Genomic DNA, 18,785 nt, shown 5'->3' with positions numbered 1-18,785 from the left:
AGACTCTCACTCCAGGGGCATGAAACCACTTTTCACCGACACCCACCACTCCAGATCACCTCCAGGCTCTCACCCTGGAAGTGGCCCAGAGAAAAACAAGACAATCCCCCCAGAGGAAAACACACAATCAACACCACGCATAAAACCTTGCCCTGTAAAATTAATTGTAGTTATAGCACCTTGAAAAAAAATCTGCACTGGATTCTGAGCACTTGCTTCTAGATACATATAGCAAATAAAAAGCTGCCTTACAGTGAGTGAGACCATCGATTCATCTAGCTGAGGGATACCCACACTGACTGGCAGCAGCCTGCAGCACTTCAGGCAGCAGTCTTTTCCCCTCCGTACCTAGAGATGCTGGGGACTGAACCTGGGCCCTTCTGCATAGAAAACAGATGCTCTGCCACTGAGCTATGGCCCTTCTTAGCTTGATTATGCCAAAGGTGGGGTAGTCCTGCTGCTGCTATTCTGTTCCTTGCTTATGTATGCAAGCCCCTGAAGAGCAGGAAGCATTGCAGCTTGCTTTCACTCTAGCAAGAGCACAAGCACATAAAAACACATGAATTAAAAGCTCTGGTTTGGCATGCGTGTTTACATCTACTTAACAGTTTTTCGGAGAAGGGGAAACAACAAGAGTTCAGCTGTCACCCTGGAGGGCCAGATTAGCACATTGTTCAGTTAGCTGCCTGACTTCTCAGTTTTCAAAAGATGTTTTTTTTTTGAGAGAGAGAGAGAGAGAGAGCGAGCTAGAGAGTGATTAGAATACATTTTCCCCCATCAGGCAATGAAAGCATCAAAGTCCCTTTAATTAACCTAGATACACAAACCTCATAAATTTAGCAGAATTCTGGCTAATCTTCCTAGAAGCTGGCACATAAGCCTCCATAAGAAATTAACAGACTTTCAAATGTAATAAGAAAACAAGGCATAATGGCTGGTACAGCTGGTGGTTGTTTTTGGGGGAGACACTGGCTGGCATGCTTTAAAAGATCAATCAGAAGATGAGAAGTGTCCGAAAAGTAAGCAATTCTCTCCAGACACTCATGTGGTCAACTGCCACCCACATAAAGTCCTTTTAATTATAAAAACAATATTTTACAAACACATTAAACGGGCTATATCATATGTGTACACTCCAACTGTCCCCATTTACCAGGGCCTAAACTCCTTGGATGATGACTGATGGGAAGATAGTTGAACGGTACCTACTTCTCTTCACTCAACACTCCTTCCTTGATTTCCCATTTGGATTAGTGTATAGGACTGGGGATGGAGAACCTGTGACTTTCTCCAGATATCGCTGGACTCCAACTCCCATTAGCCCCAGCTGAAAGAGCCAATGGTCAGTGATGATGGGATTGGTAGTCCATTAACATCTGGAAAGCCACAGGTCCCCCATCCCTGGTCTAGGAGGACCCAGGTGGGCAACATGCGCATGAAGCTGTTGGCCTAGTTTCATGCAGGCCTTGATCTAACTTCAAAAGTCCTCTGCAAGCACTCAGTTCAGCCTTCTATCAAGAGTGATCTATTCCTCCCTAGCAGCTGGCTTGGGGCAAGGAGAGGGGAGAGAAGGGGAGGAAAGGGGTGACATCTTGCTCTGGCCCTCTCCACCACTGCTTCAGGCCCACTTATAGTCAGCATGTGGTCCCTGACAGACATGTGGTCTCGTGCACTAAAGAAAACAGCTTCTCTTCTATCTTCCCATAACTGTCTGTTCGATTCCTGCTCTGTTCCCATCCCTCTTGCTCCATAGGCAGGTGGCCTTCTGCATAGCCAGTGGAGCAAGTGGCAGGCTACCATACGGGGCAACAGTAATGACCTCATGATAACCTGCTAACAGGAGGATAGTATGTTGAAATCTTAGAATTCAGAAAGCCTGCTTCCGGACATTGCTCTTACTAAGCTTGGCACTCACCCACTCCTTCAATCCAATGCAGTGCAAGACTTGCCAGTCACATGTACAAGGCTAAGTAAGATTTTTCCCTACTTAGGAAAAGGAAGAGAAAGGGTCACAGCTCAATGATAGAGCATCTATTCTCCATGCAGAAGTTCCCAGGTTCAATCCCTGGCACCTCCAGTGTGAGATTCTGGAGAGCCACTGCCAGTCAGTGTAGACACTGCTGAGCTAGATGGACCAAAAGTCTGATTTGATATAAGGCAGCTTCTCACGTTCTTTTCCCCCCTAAAGTGATTGCTAAGTAGGGTGGTGGTGTTCATTTGTATTCTTCACCAGTCACAACTGTAGTATGGCCCCCACCCTTTAGGTGGGGAGTGCTAAGTTAGCTCATGCCCTTGTCCACATATGTGGGTTACATACCACGGAAGGAACACATGCATTCTGGTCTTTAACTGAGAGACACAGCATGCTACCGATAGATTACACTTACACTACAAGTCTTAGGGGGAATCAGTAACCAGAAAACAGAGCAAAGGTTGTTTTTTGTTTTTTAAAATTTACGAAACAGCAACACTGATCATTTACACAGGCACGCTGCGGATCCTGCTATCATCATGCGATGACAATGAACCCAATCCTTGGCTCTTTGCTGTACCAGCCTGGGAGCTGGCACAGCAAAGGGGCATTGTTCCTGCCTTCCGCTCTGGCTGGCAAGAGCAGTGGGGCTGTGGATACAACTCTGAGTGCACCACTCCATCAAGCCCCACTGCTGCTGGCCAAGGGCTAGGAGTGCATCCTAAGTTGCCTTGAGACCTTCGGGTATAAGCTGATGTAATAATAATATCTATATGGGGTGCTTAGGCAGCCAGCAACCCTCAGTGTGAAAATAGGGCTGCTTCAAGAACACAAGAAGACCGTCTATTCCTTCCATCTGCTTCACATTACGTCGTTTTAGCTTTGCAGATACTGAAATAAACATTAACCAGAACTGTCAGAAACAGAACTTGTCAAGAATTGTCAATACCTCGGCACAGTCATTAACCAAAATGGAAACAACAGTCAAGAAATCAGAAGAAGGCTAGGACTGGGGAGGGCAGCTATGAGAGAACTTGAAAAGGTCCTCAAATGCAAAGATGTCAGGATCATTCAGACCATGGTATTCCTGATCCCTATGTATGGATGTGAGAGTTGGACAGTGAAAAAAGTGGATAACAGAAAAATCAAGTCATTTGAAAGGTGGTGTTGGGGGAGAGCTTTGCGCATACCATGGACTGCGAAAAAGACAAATAATTGGGTGTTAGAACAAATTAAACCAGAACTGTCACTGGAAGCTAAAATGATGAAACTGAGGTGAGAAAAAGAGGAAGACCAATCAAGACATGGATTGATTCCATAGAGGAAGCCACAGACCTGAACTTACAAGATCTGAACAGGGTGGTTCACAACAGATGCTCTTGGAGGTCACCGATTCATAAGGTCGCCGTAAGTTGTAATCAACTTGAAGGCACATAACAAGAACCCTGCAGCCCAAGCACTGCCTGGTTAGTTCCAATCCAATATATGAAAATCAGCCCCATCACATCCTCCCCTGCTTCTTCACCGTCAATATTGCCAGGTCCTGATGCTCCAGTGACAAGAGAAGCCACTACTGAAAAGAATTACAACAGTTAAAGGCACAGCAGTCATATACATAAGAATGCTATGGAATACTATGCTTTTTATACATACATAGTATGTTCCTACACATACATAGATACATGTGTATATAATACTATGTATACATGTCAGTCCACTTCCTTCTTTTCTCATTACAGTAATCCCTCTTTTCTTCGGTTCTCTGCCCTTTCTCTCACAAATTCTGTTTCCTCCACTTATCCTTCCTTATGTACCCCCTGCCCTTTAGTTCCTCTACCTGATGGGGCCTCTTTCCAGACCTTAGCCTGCCCCACAGATCTGTGAGAGGTTTAATTACAGACAGCTTTTCTTTCCCTCACTAAAGCTGGACTGTCAACATCCAGATAGCTTTACTTCCTGAGCAGTTGAAAAGTTTGTAAACATTCCAGCCCTGCTCAGCCATCAGTATCAAGGCTTCACTGACACACATGTGGGACAGTGAAAAAAGAAATACTCATAGGGAGAATTTTTGAGATGCATCTATTTATTTAGTCTTAGTATTTTTTAAAAAAGAAACAGACAGATAGACCAAAGGGTCTGGCAACAGATTTTCCATGGTTTTAAGACAGCCACCTCAGCTTTAAGAGCAGTGCCCAATAGCCTCAGGGAATATTGAAAGCATCAGAACACAATAGTTAGTTTTGCGGGTTATGAGAAAGCAGCCGAATCAAGAATGCGGAAGTCTTGGAATGGCTGTTCCCTCATAAGGATGCCATTGCTAACAGCGACTAGCATCTCCAGGCAGCCTACTACTGTGCAACACCAGGCCACACATTGCATGACCAAATGCAATCTCTCTTCCAGTTTCTTGAGGCAGCCCTCCTGAAAGAGCATCTCCAGCTGGCTTATATTCCCATTGCAACCCAAATAAGCCTCTTCGCAACAACTTTTGGGGGCAAAGAAATGCCCCATTTGGAGATGGGTTGGGAGTGCCACTATCCAGTCGGTGTAATTGTAAATCCCGCAACACTTCAGCTGCTTATGGATTGTATCTACTGCCTCATTGCTATAGTGATTTGGAGCAGTCCTGTTGTATCGGTGAAAAAAATGGTCCATGTTGTTTTCCAGTTGATAGCCCACTTTGACAGAGTAGATCTGGGTCATGATGGCTGAAGAGGCTTCCAAGCAGAGAAGGACCAACAGCAAGTACATCAAAGTTCCCTGGTGAGGACGAGAGTTCCTAACTGGGGCACACATGGCCAAAGCACTAGTAGGGACTAGCAAAAGAGCAGCCATGATAGCTAGCCAGCCAGGCAGAAGGAAGAATCTATTCTGAAAGAAGACTCTGTAGCTTTTGTAGGTAAGGATCATAAAGGCACCACTAAAGAAGAAAGCCACAGCAGCTCCCAAGAGAAAGAAGCCAAGGAGGATCAACACAACTTTAGCAACAGCTCTACTCCAAGACTCTGTTATGCACAATAATGAAGGGTTAAAGCTGGGACTATACCGTGCTGCCTCCATTTTAGGAGATACTCTTCAATACAGTCTTTCAAAAGTTCAGTCCCCATATTTCTGGGCAGATAATATACAAGGCCTAACCCAGATCCTTGACTAATTAGCAAGTGACAAACCTAGGATTTTGCATTGTACACAAGGGCCTCATTCTGCAAACACATATGGTTCAATGCCAATTTAAACACACATAGGAAGTTGTCTTATACCAGGTCAGAATATTTGGTCATCTAGCTCAGTGTTACCTACTCTGTCAGTAGCTCTTAGACCAAAAAAAGATCTTTCTTATGACCTGCTATCTGACCTTTCCTATGATGTACTACCTGATCATGCCAGGGATATTGGACCTAGAGACTTCCACATATAAGCCATGGGTTCTAATTCTGAGCTGTGTGGCTAGTCTCTCCCATCCTCTCATAACCTCAGTGCTGACATCTAGCTAATGCACAAGTAATTGCAGAATGAGGGTTGGACTTTATAAGCAGCTCGTGGGTAGATTCATCTCACTTGCAGTTTGGGTGAATTGCAGAATTTGTGACCCACCAAGCTGAAAGTGACCCATTGGGTGTTCAGTAAGCCTGCTGTTTTAATCATGCCTGTTAATTGCCAGCTGATAGGGGTGGGTGGGAATCTGCTTAGCCTACTCTTGTGCCTTGAACAGCAGCTTGCTAAACTTGGCACCCACCCACCCCTTCCAATCCAATGCAAGACAAGACAAGCCAATCACCTCTAGGGATCTGCACATCAAGGGGGAGTTAAAAGGCACAACTATAACAGCTGGTTGAAAAGTTGACAGGTCTATAGCCTGAAAGTACCTACACTTTGTTAAACACCTGGCTAGTGAAGAATGTTTAGCTTGGTGGTTCATAAGATGTGCAGGCCTGTGTTATGCAATCTGAGAAATCAAAGTACATTAAACATTAGGCTGAGGTACCATTTCCTAATTAATGTTCCTTTATTTTGAGGGTATTGCCCTTCACAAAAGGACCACATCTGAATGACTGAACCCACAGGATTGCAGCATTAAGATGCAGCCCCTGCCTATGTGACATCAGTTTGCTGAAAAGCATCTCCCATGAAGGTGCAAGGATGTCTAAGGCTGCAGGACTACAGATACCTACCTGGGAGTAAGCCCCATTGATTTCATTAGGACTTACTTCTGAGTAGACATAAATAACCTTGCACTGTAAATGGCACCTCACTTGCACTTTTAATCTACTCTTCATACAAGGAAGGATCAGCTTTCTTCCTTTTTATTTTTAAAGAAAAAGTGTTTTTTCTCTATAATGCTGACTCCCAATAGTTTTAACAATAGCAAGTAAAATCACCAGTAAAATATTTTTAAAAAGTAATCTCTGCAGTGGCAGGCCTTGTGCTAAGCAGATTCAGTGATCCTCATCTCCAAGATATTACTATTAACTGGTTAACTTTCAGAACATAAAAAGTAACATGTTGAATTGAGTAGATGCCTATATAGTCCAGCAGCCTGTTCTCACCGTGGTAAGCTAGATAGCTACAGGAAGCCCCCAAGCAGTATATGTGATTCCTAGCAACTGGTATTCAAAGGCACACGTCCTCTGACAGTGGAGGTACAGCGTAGTTGTCATCACCAAACCAGCCTCTAGCTCTGCTGTATAAGGTTTTACATGAAAGTTGCTGTCCTATAATTACTAGAGGTGAGTCAAAATTTCTCAGAAGCCATTCTTTGAGAACATTTCTGAGTTTGTTTCTTTTTCCCACCCCCCCTAGAAAAACAGGGGTGACCACTATCCCCCACCCCAAATGCTCTGAAACAACACAGACATGATGGAAGATACAAAATTGAGGCCAGGCTGCTTACACAGTTGCTGCTTCTGCTGTCACTTGAAGTGGTAATAAAGCAAACCAAAACCTTGGGAAAAAAGGAAGCAGCTGAGCTGCGCCTCTGCTAATTATTAGTGAGCCCCATCCTCAAGAAACAGCTGGAGAATTTCTTCTCCCCTAGCAAACTAACCCCACATAGAAATTAAGCAAAAAAGTTTCCCACAATTTCTCCATCCAGGAATAGAGGTGAGAACTTCAAAAGGCCACTTTCAGACAACTCTAGTAGTAATTCATTGTGGGTTGGTGTTTTGTGTCTGCAGATGATCTCTGTGAATGGCTTGTGGGGTGAAGTAGATAATTTTGTAAGTGTATCCAACAAACCATGGGCTGATTCTCCTGAGTTTGTTTTGTTTTCCATTGGCTCTTGCCTTGAATCTTTGTAGTTTGGTGAGCATCTGGGGTGGGGTGGTCAACAAACCATGTATAACTACAAGCCAGTTAGTTTGTAATGACAAACCATGGCTTCAGATTGTGGTTTATTGTCAGTAAACAAACCATAGTTCAGCAGCTAGGAAGGATTCACACATAATTCTAAGCCATAGTTTAATAAACCATGATTTAGCATTAGGTGTAAACTAGCCCATCTTGCAAACTAGGGATGGACAAAACAGTCTTTATTCAGTCTGTGTCCTGTAAACACTGATAGACTGGAAAATCTGTTCCATCCAAAGTCTGTGCAGATTTTTTACAGGAAAAATCATAGAACTTCCTCCTCCTGCTTTCTTCCACTGATGTCATGACTCTCTAAGCAGTACAGCTGGATCATGTAGAAAATACCTTCAAGTCTATTGGCAAATGTACTGTTTAATTTTTATTGTAGACTCCACAGGAAAAGGCTTCAGTGCTGCTCCCCCCCCCTTTTCCCCCTTCCCTTTCTGCTCATAAAACTTAATGAGATATTAACATCTGAATTACAATGCTCTTTTACTATTACCTTATTTTGCAAGTGTTGAAAGGCATTTGATGGCTGAAAGGGCCTCCAGAGGACCATTGCAGTGCTTCAAGGTTGTTCCAGTGTGGGCACTTGCCGTTGTCTCTCCTTGAATAGGCATGAGAGAATTTCAGCAGTTATGGAGGCCCAAAGGCTCCTGTCTGTCTAAATATTTCCCAGTGCATAATTTGTCACTCCATTCAGTCTGACGCTTTCGATCTTTTAAAAGTAGCAGGTGAGGCAAAATGATTATTGGACTTTCAAAAGTTTTTGGTGTTTTCATTTGTGCCTTTCACAGTAGGAGTGAGGGGGGAAAAGAAAGAACTTCTGGAACCATAGACCTCCAATATTGCCATGATCATAACACTGGGGCCCACTTAAGTGCGGGGTGGTGGAGAACCATATACTCTTATCTATCCCTGCTTTCTGGCAATCATGTCTAATAAATCCCCACCCTGATCTTAGTCCTATTCTTGACTTTTGGAGATACCCAGTTAAAATACAGAAGCTTGAAGGCTTGGCCTAAGTTCCACAATTATTGCTCTGGCATGGTTGGGAGTGGGCCTCCTTAAATAGTGCATGAGCAGCCCAGAGGAAGGGGTGTCTCCCCTCTCTGCCCACAGCCCCTACCTCCCCCCCTCCAAAGCCAACCATCCATTTGATTGACTCCCAGGGGAAGCCAGCAGATTCATGCTACATGAATGTAGATTCAGACTACATGACTGCACAGCTGCACAAGATGGTGCCTGCTCCCTGTCTCCACCCATCCTGCACCAAGCCGCAAAAGGAGGATCCCCATTAAGTTGGGGACCAAGTCTTCTTTGGTATCCAATTGTATATCCTAACATATATATCACAGTTATTGGTTGATTTTTATTTAAAGGTGTATGAGGAAACGTTTTCAGTGGTCAATCCCAAGCCATGCAGCATCCTTCCTTGGAAATCCATTTTTGAGTCTAAGCCTGGCCACATTTTAAAAGGCTTATAAGACTCCCCCATTCTGTTTGGTCATGTTTCCAGTGGCCTGGGAGAGGGGAAGGATGATTTTCTTGTCAATGTGCAGCAAGATCTATATTTGTCGTGAAATTTTTATGGTTCCTTCTTAATGTATTAGGTTTTTTTTACACCACCTTGAGCTAATAGATAAGGGGGTATAAAATCAAGGGGAGAAATTAAATTAGAATAGTCTCACAGTTTCTATTCCTGTGACAGATCAGCCTAACATGATGAATGTTCCCCTGTTTTCTCTGGGGTTTTTCTGCATATGAAATGATGTGGGATGAAATTCAAATGCAAATGTAATCGGTAATACAGCTTAGATAAAATACTTTCTGATATATTGCTGAAAGCATAATCCTTCAAGTTAATAAAATAGCTAGCACTTTTTTTTCATTATTGTCGTACCAATTGAAGATTAATAATGAAGTGTGTTGACAGGGGAAAGAGGGTCAAATAGGCCCATCATCACAAAGTACGTTAGATTAGTGCCTCTCTTGGCCTTAGTATATGTATGTGAGAAAAATTCAGACTGACATCCGGACTGGCATCAAGTGGGTTTCAAGCTTATCTCATAAGACCTGGATGAGTCATCTGAGAACTAAGAGGAAATGTTGCAGCATCTTGATGCAACATAAATACATCATTTAAGACGGCCAGTTGGGCTTTTATGAACCACATCAGTACCAAACCTTTGTGGAGGCACTGTGTACCAAAAAGAACCATCTAATCCTTATGCAGAAACAAGTTGTGCAGTTCATCAAAGTGGAATTGTGCAGCTGCAGCTGTCAAGGAATTTAGTCTTCGTCTTTTAAAGCAAGTGTAGGTAACCTGGGCTCCTCCAGAAGTTGGGCAACAGTTCCCATAATCCCTGACCGTTGGCCATGCTGGCTGGGGCTGATGGGAGTTAGAGTCCAGCATCATTTTGAGGGGCATAGATCCTTCACTATTGCTTTAAAAGCAGACTCTGTCATCAACTTTGTAAAGGTTCAATTGCTCATGCTTTTCAGCCTTGATGTATTTAGAGAGTCTAAAATTAGATGTCAGTCCCGTAGAATGATGCTGCAGAGCTATCGTTCATTGGCCTTACCAACTGGTCACCTTAGGTTGTACTGAATGACATATCAGAAAAGCCTGCTGGACCAGACCAATGGCCCATCAAGTCCAGCATCTTGTTCTCACAGTGGCCAACCAGTTGCCCATGGGAAACCTGCAAGCAGGACCTGAGTGCAAGAGCACTCTCCCCTACTGCGGTTTCCAGCAAGTGGTATTCGAAAGCATATTGCCTCCGACCATGGAGGCAGAACACAGTTATCATGGCTAGTAGCCACTGGTAGCCTTATCCTCCATGAATTTGTCTACATTCATAATGCTAGTAGCAGGTCCCTATATCAGCACAGCTTTCATTCAAGCACTTTCCAACTCTGCTTCCATTTACTGAGCATAGTTACCCCATCTTTCCAAATAAGTACAGTTTCCAAATTCACCAGTGTGATGCTTCCTGTAGGAATGATGAAAAGAGGAAAGGTGGAGAAGTAAGGTGCATTTGAGAGTAAGCAGAAGTAAGATTCTGCCACCAAAACATTTATTTCATCTAGGTGACTAGCCATTTTCAATCTGAGGAATAGGAAAAGATTGCTACACTTAGAGCTGCAGCAACTCCTTCTGGAGTATCTTTTAAAGCAATTGATGGGGAATTGGTGGCCTGCAGGCCAGACATGGCTTGCAAAGCCATTTCTAGTGGTCTCCACTTATTGGTGGTGATGGCACTGTTGCTCGAAAGAAAGAAAGAAAGAAAGAAAGAAAGAAAGAAAGAAAGAAAGAAAGAACCACCACTACCCATAAGCAGTACTGGGGGGACACTAGCAGCATTGTTGGTGGCGTTGCTGCAGGAGAAAAATAAACCTGCTTAAAGTCCAGCAGGGGAAGCTATCAAGGAAGATGCCATTGGTGGTGGTGGCAGTGTTGAGCTCTCCTGTCCAGAGGGAGGGAGGCAGCCAAGAGGTCCAATCTGATCAGAGTGCTAAAGAACCATTTTATGAGATCATTGTGATCGGCTACCTCACTCCCCTATGGAGGAAAGGTGGAGAGATCAGCACCACCAATAGCTTTGACCCTGATGGCTTCCCTCATTCAATTAGGAAAGGCAAGGGTGAGGGAAGCTGGCCATTTTCATTGTATCAGCTGTGGGGGTGGGGAACAGAGACCACTGAAGAGGAGGTTGTGTGTGCATGTGTTTATACTGCAGTGTGTATATGTGAGCCCTTTATAAGGGTGTGCTGTATTTATGCATTGTGTTCATGTTTATAAATCTTTCTCTCCCCCTCTAATCCTATTTTTAAAGCAATTAGGCAAGGTTTACCTTGGTGTCACTGCTGTTATTTTGTAGGAAAATAATACTGATTTTATTTTATTTTTAAAAAATGCTCTGCAATGACCAACTGGTTTTGACCATAAACTATTATATGTGGTGTATGTATTTTTACATCTCCTCTGTGTGTGTGTGTGTGTGTGTGGGTGGGTGGGTGGGTCTTTCCAACAACCCTGTGAGGAAGGGTTGGAAATAGGGTTGCCAGGTTCATGACCTGAGACTGATCCTGTATCTTTAGGAGGAGAGAAAGTCAGCCAAGTGCAGGTGTTCTTGCAACACTGTAATGAGAAAAACCACAAGGTGGAATTCTCCCTTACCCCTGCACAACTTTTAAAGATACAGAAGACCTCTTGGTTGCCAGGCCCAATCAGGATCAGGCCATGAACCTGGCAACCCTAGTTGGAAAACAAGGCAGCTCACAATAAGTAATAAATCCCTTTAAAATCCAATAACCATAAAACAAATATAAAACAATTGCAAAACAGCTGAAAGTGGCATGATTCTGAATTTTGGGTTGGGTGAGTGAAGTTCCTTATCACTTGAGGTTGCAGTCCTATGCATGCTTCCCTGTTTGAGTAAGCCCCATTGAATACATTGGGATTTGCTTCTGAGTAAACATGCATAGGATTGCATTATAAATATTGTTACAGTTTGTGTTATTAATAAACATCTTTAACAGTCATGCTTATAGAAACATTTCTTCATACTATGTCCTGATAAGTATCTGATTTCATACTATGGTTGTACATTATTATTTCCTTTACATTTTAAGTGTGCCATTCTTCCTTGAGGGGTCATAGTCCCCCTCTGTTGTTTTCATCCTGAGGGGCAGATTAGGCTGAGAGATGGTGAGTAGCCCATGGTCACCCAGTAACCTTGGTAGCTGATTTCAATTTTACAAATTAAGTAAAAGGATTTATATGGAGGCAAAGTTTATGAGGTAATGCAGATCCACATAACACATATAAACCATATCCAACTTGCATTTAAAGTGCATGACTTCCCCCAAAGAATCCTGGGAAGTATAATTTCCCACTGACAGTTATAGTTCTCAGCACTTACCAAACTACAATTCCCATGATTCTGTGGTGGGATTCATGTGCTTCAAATGTGTGTTGAACGTGCATTAAATGCATGGTGTGGACCTTCCCTCTAGCTATGCTGTGCATTCATTAGTGAATTGAAAAGATACATTTTTAAACAGGGCTGTAGCTCATTAGTAGGGCACATGCTTTGCATGCAAAGGTCCAAATTCCAATATCTGGAAAAGACTATTGCCTGGAATCCTGGTGAGCAAATGCTAGTCCATGTCATCTGTACTGAGTAAGATGGTACTAAATAGCCTGTGTCTGTATAAGCAGATTCCTTTGTTCCTAAATGAGGAAAAAAGGAAAGAGACCCAAGAGCCACAGTGACTCTGAAATTTATTTATGTGTTTTATTTACATTTATATACCACTTTATTGTAAAAACCCTCAAAGTTATTTACAGAAAGAATTAAAGCAATGGAATTATTAGCAAAACAGTTAAAGACAGTATTTAAAAACATTCAAAATAATAAAACGAACAAGGAGTTAAAAACAAATAAAAAACATAGTAGCTTCTACATACCTGGGTAGGTTTGTCTAAACAAAAATGTTTTTAACAAGTGCCAAAAAGAATACAATGAAGGTGTCTGCCTAATGTCAATAGGCAGTGAGTTCCAAAGCATAGGTGCTACCACACTAAAAGACTGATTTCTTACAAGAGCAGAAAAGTACTATATGGGACCCATAACATGGAAAGCACACCTTGAACTTGGCCTGGTAGCAAATCAGCAACCAGTGCAGATTTCAGAGCAGAGGTATTATGTGCTGACTGGGTCTCACTCATGTCAGCAATCGTGCCACAGCATTCTGCACTAACTTCAGCCCCTGGGTCAGGTTGTGCTGCATGGAGATTTCTATGATCTTGGTTGACTGGTTGCCAGGATTTTTTTAGTTTTGGTTAGAAACCCTGACTGGTTGTGGGATGCAGAGCTTTCTGCCTTGTAGGAATCTTGTGGTGGTATGGTATTGTATTTAGGAAATCATCACTGTCTTTTGTTTTTGTTTTTCTATTTGCATTTCATTTACCTCTGACCTTACTCCCTTATATTCAGAAAAGCAACAACAGTGTTTCCATGCACTCAGCTCAACCCCCTTAAACCCACTGAGGATGTACCTTGTTATTTGCATGATGGTTTGCTTCTTGCCCAATAGTGGTAAAAGAGAATTCACATACTCATGTGTGGCTTCAGTTGCTGTTGTTCCCAAGCTACTGCCTGTGCAGGCAGATTCAATCGTGTGTTTTCTCTCTTTCAATTATTACTCACAAAAATTGTGCTGGCTGTCAAAGTGGATTTATAGCAGCCCACAGGGTAGTAGGAATGGGGTTCGCTCTTTGTTTCCAGTCCATGTTTTGGTTTTCGCAACTGGCTTGTGGTGCAGATCCACAACAATGTCCCCCCGGTTTATTTTTGCTATTTCTGATCCACGAAATTGCTAATGCTGTTGGCAATCTTTCTACTGATGGTCTCTTGGATTGTATATTTAAATTTAAATTAGGCAGATCATCGCCTGTCAATTCTGCCTCTTCCCTCAGGTTACTGCAGTGCTGATCAAAGACTGTCAACTCCTCACTCCCACCCCCATTCAGCAGCCACAGACTGCAGGAGATCTCTCTCTCTCTCTCTCTCTCTCTCTCTCTGTGTGTGTGTGTGTGTGTGAGTGACAGAGAGCGCGAGGATCATTCCCTCTTTCATTGTTAAAACATCCATGTGTGCACATAGGTTTAGGTAAATAGCTTCCTCTGCTTATGCCCTCCCTGCAAAAAACTAACCTCACTCAGTGAAGCAGGCTGAATGAGCTAAGAACTCAAAGAAAGGCTGCTGCATGAGAGGGATGAAAGTTAATGGATGTTAATGGCGATTGTTATCACTTCACTGAGACAACTTCAAAGGAATATACATTGCAGTACTTCGGAGCAAAGCTGTTTACATTAATAACCATGTCAAATTAGCAGTGGATTTGTTTTTTTTTAAAGCCAGTGTTGCTGACAGTTGCAAGCATTAGCAAGGAGTCAAACCCAATCTGAAGTCATGTAGGATTTGTGGGTTCCGACAGAACTCAGTAACAAATCAGAAAATGCAGAAATTCACCCTCATCGTTACAAGGTAGGCAGAAAAGGGTATAGAATCTGAACTCTTACTCATTTCTCAAACCTCTCTGAAGAGAAGGGTCAAATCTGTAAAGATGTTTGGAGAAGCCACGTTAAAAGGCAAGAGCAGGGCATTCCAGGCAGGGGGTTGCCAACCCTGCTTTGATATAGATATCTTTCCAGAGGATCCCTAGGCAAGCCTTCCAACAGCACAATCCTAACCATATCTACTCAGAAGTAAGTCCTGTTGAGTTCTATGGGACTTAGTCCCTTAGTAAGTGTGTTTAGAATTGCAGCCTTCAGGGGCATCCATCTTTATTCCTGAGTGCTCCCATTAAACATATCCACACTAGGCTTCATTTTTCCTACAATGGTCTTCTGGCGACTGTCCTGGCCTGAGGGCATTTAAACCATTCTCACCAGAAGCAAGTAGGCTAGATTAAGTGTTCCCTACCCAAGCAGGAGAGAAGGAATGATCCTGTCACTTTAGCTGAACGTGGGAACATTTAGCTAAGATTTCTGTCTTAATCTCCAACCAGATAATGTTTTTGTTTGACTGATATACTCCAAGAAACTGTGGTTGATGCTTAATGACATCACTAGGGTCTGTCTCCATGACATCACTAGGGCCCACCTCCATGACATCACTAGGGCCCGCTCCTGAAATCAGAGTTTGGGATGCTTCTGACCTGGCAACCCTAGTATGCATGTGTATTGCATGTGTATGTGGGACTCCCACACTTACTTTTTGTGCACACACACCACTGGGGTATGCCCCCCCAAAAGTTTGGCCAAATTGAATGTGGCCCTTGCCCCCCCCAAAAAGAATTCCCTGCCCCGCTTCAGAAGCATTCATGCTCACACAAAATTGTAACTGAGACTGGAGATTGAGTGTAGTTCTTACCCATGTACAAATTCTCTAGCTGTTATTTGCATGCTTGCTCCAAAGTTCTCAGCTTAACTTTATGGCTCAAAAGGGAGGCTTTGGGAGAGAATGAAAGTTTATTGAATCCCCTCTTTGCTCACCTTTTTCATGCCTTCTTGGTCCTTGGCTTTGGTCTTAGGTCCTGATCCTGGGCAATAGTCACAACTACACTTCCTATTCTGGCTTGGGGCCATTTTTTCCCTTGTCTGTACCCATAGGATGCTGGTGTGAAGGTAAGATGCATTGTCCTCATTCTGATTTGGCTTCAGATGCCATAATGTAGTCAAATCGCATTGACTACCTGAAATAAAATCAGACTCAGGGCAATACTTCCTGCTCTCACTCTTGATTTGACTTCATGATGACACCACATAATAAATGTAATTTGGCTATGTGACACTGTCTGAAGTCAAATCAGGTAAAGGGAAAGTAGCAATGCTTCCTGTGCTTTCTGATATCTTCAGGGTAAAAAAAATTAGAGAGATGGTGCCAATAGGAACAGGGAAGTGTGATTGTCACAGTGAATAAGTGAAGTGAACACTTTTCCCCCACTTGTAGCTGTCCTCAAAAAAAAAATCACCAAAAGGGGGCTACATTCAGAGTCTGCAAACAAGGCAGCAATGTTGGAAGTGGAAAGGACATTTTGGCTCCTGCCTGTTATTAATAATACTCCCACAGAGAAACATAGGCAAAAAAGATACAGGCCTCTGTTGTGACAGTGGTGGAGTCAATGATGAAAGGAGATAAGGGAGGTGCAAGGGTAACAACAGATGAAAATTAGAAAGTGTGTCTGTACATACTTAACAGTCAGTCCAGTTGGGAATCAGTAGTACTTAGGGCCTAAGAGACTGGCTTCACAGAAAAAAGTGGCACCATATTGGTGTACTAGGAGAGTTCCAGGCATAAAGAGCAGTGAGGGAGAAAAGGTGAAATATTTTAAGGACGCAGGAGAAGGTTGGGTGGCTGATGGTAGTCAAGTTGGAGGAGCAATGGTGATGGACAGGTGTGTAATCAGAGACAAGAGATGTCAAATAGGGCAGAAATGTAAGGTGGAGCAAGGCTGGCAAATGTTAATCAGTCATTTTCAGTATATTTGGTCTACAGTACAGAGTAAACATCAAATTCAGTGTGAGGCTAACAAGAGAAGCATAGCAAAAAACACAATATACACAGACATAAATTGTGGCTTTTAACAAAACCCATAAACAATCAGAAATAGTTTCAAATACAGACAATTATGACTCAGAACCTATAATCTCTTTAATAACCATGACCTAGTTTTGATGGGTACAGCAAGGAACGTGGCTAGATTTTCTGTGATTTTAGGATTGGAAACCGACATTAAAACAGAGACAGAGAAATCTCCTGAGTTTCCCAAATGATGTGCTGTTAGAAGGCTTGAGTAGGGATCATCTGGAAAGATATTGATATCAAAGCAGGAATGGCAACCCCCTGCCTGGAATGCCCTGCCTGCCTTTTAACGTGGCTTCTCCAAACTCCTTTGCAGACTTGACCCTTCATTGAAGAGAGAGGTTTGAGAAATGAGTCAGAGTTAAGAAGATTCTCTACCCTTTCCTGCCTATCCTGCGGGCTGCTACAAACTCACTTTAACAGTGAACACAATTCCAGTGAGTAATAATTGACAGATAGAGAGCAGACATGGTTTGGCCTACCTTCACAGACAGGAGCTTGGTAACAAGAACAATTTGAAGCTACACTTCCCAGTATGTGAATTCTATTTTACTACTTTTGGGCAAGAAACAAACCATCATGCATCCAACAACATATATTATTACTGGGTTTAAGGGGGTTGAGCTGAGTACATGGAACCACTGTTGTTGCTTCTATGGATGTAACAGAGTGAGGTCAGAGGTAAATGAAATGCAAATAGAAAATAAAAATATAGTGATTTCCTAAATGCAATACCATACCAACTACAACAAGATTCCTATGAGTAACGCAGAAAACTCAGCATCCCACAACCAGTCAGCATTCTTAACCAAAAACAAAACTAAAAAACCCCCCTGGCAGCCAGTCACCCAAGGTCAGATATTCCCATGCAGCACAACCTGACCTGGGGGCTGCAACACAATTGCTGACATGGGTGAGACCAGGCCAAGTTCAAGGTGTGCTTTCCATGTTAAGGGTACCACATAGTACTTGTTCTTCTCTTGTTAGAAATTGATCTTTTAGGTTGGCAGCAATGTTATTGTTTTAATTCCTTCTGTAAACTGCTTTGAGGTTTTTCAAAATAAAGCAGTATATAAATATTGTAAATAAAATACATAAATAAATTTCAGAGTCACTGTGGCCTTTGGGTCTCTTTCCTTTTACAAACAAAGGAATCTGCCTTATATCGACTCAGGGTCACTGTATGACTGTAAGTATGTACAGGATTGTAACTGCAAGTGATAAGCAACTTCATTCACCCAACCCAAAATTCAGAATCATGCAACTTTAAGCTTTTTTGCAACTGTTCTATACTTGTTTTTATGGTTATTGCATTTAAAGGGATTTATTTCTTGTTGTGAGCTGCCTTGGTTTCCAATCGGTAACCCGACCCCACAGGGTTGTTGGAAAGACTCCATATATATACACATTGGCGATGTAAGAATACATACACCCCATATAATAGTTTATTATCAAAACCAGTTGGTTATTGCAGAGCATTCTTTTAAAAAATCAGTATTAGTTTCCTGCAAAATAAAAACAGTGACATGTAAACCCTGCCTAATTACTTTAAAAAGGGGGGAAAGGGAGAAAATGATTTACAACAAAATCCTTTACTATGCTCACTGAAAAGTCCCACTGATTTACAGCACAATCCTAACCATGACTACTCAAAAGTAAGTCCTACTGAATTCAATGGGGTTTGCTCCCAGGTAAATGGGATTAGCATTGGAACTTTACTCCCAGAAAAGTGAGTATAGGATTAAAGCTTCATATATGGAAGGTTTTCAAAACAGGCTATGAATTAGACAAACTGCCTTCTTCAATAGCCCAGGAAAATTAAAACTTATTTGACTCCTTATAATTAGAAAAGTTTAACACATTGGAATGGCATAATAAGCTGCATGTACACTTATTTTTGTTCAAAAATATTTGAAAGATAAAATGTATAATATGCTATTTTTTTCAAGTAATTTTAAAAAAACCTGCATGTACATTTTTATCATAATCATAACTGAAATTGTTTACTGTTCATGCCTGCCAAGATCCTGCTGTGGTCTTTTGTTCTAGAGATCTCCTCAACACAGAGAGAAAGGTGCTGTCGCTAAAAGCTATAAACTTACTCAATTTATGAAATTTTCAGACCAGCAGGAAAAGGAGACTGTTTTCAGGACTATGAGTTCTAGCTATTGCATACAGGTCAACAAATCCCTTGTCAATCACAACTCTGACTTCACTTATTGGCTAAAAAACTGACAGGGTGAAGATTAGAGCTGATTAACAGACATTGCAGAGTGGGCTGACATTTTGGGGCTCATCTACAAGGTGGT

General features: G+C 42.3%; 1 protein-coding gene and 1 long non-coding RNA gene across 3 annotated transcripts in view; one reads left to right on the top strand and one right to left on the bottom strand.

Moving 5' to 3' along the window:
* Positions 1-4,037: 4,037 nt before the first annotated feature.
* On the bottom strand, positions 4,038-5,110 carry LOC133380246 (tetraspanin-3-like). Its single transcript, XM_061617182.1, has one exon. The coding sequence runs from the start codon at positions 5,030-5,032 to the stop codon at positions 4,220-4,222; it is 813 nt and encodes a 270-aa protein (XP_061473166.1). The 5' UTR covers positions 5,033-5,110; the 3' UTR covers positions 4,038-4,219.
* Positions 5,111-6,584: 1,474 nt separating this feature from the next.
* The window catches only part of LOC133380276 (uncharacterized), a 38,110-nt gene continuing 25,909 nt past the window's right edge, over positions 6,585-18,785 (top strand). The window contains exon 1 of one of the 2 annotated variants that reach the window (XR_009761417.1): positions 6,585-6,699. This is a non-coding gene — a long non-coding RNA (uncharacterized LOC133380276). Of the gene's footprint in view, positions 6,700-6,984; positions 7,073-18,785 lie in introns of those variants that run through there. The other variant, XR_009761414.1, reaches the window with a different exon arrangement.

This window comes from Rhineura floridana, chromosome 1, assembly GCF_030035675.1.
Source record: "Rhineura floridana isolate rRhiFlo1 chromosome 1, rRhiFlo1.hap2, whole genome shotgun sequence".
In the NCBI taxonomy this organism is placed as follows: domain Eukaryota; kingdom Metazoa; phylum Chordata; class Lepidosauria; order Squamata; family Rhineuridae; genus Rhineura; species Rhineura floridana.
This window is presented reverse-complemented; position numbering and strand designations above follow the sequence as displayed.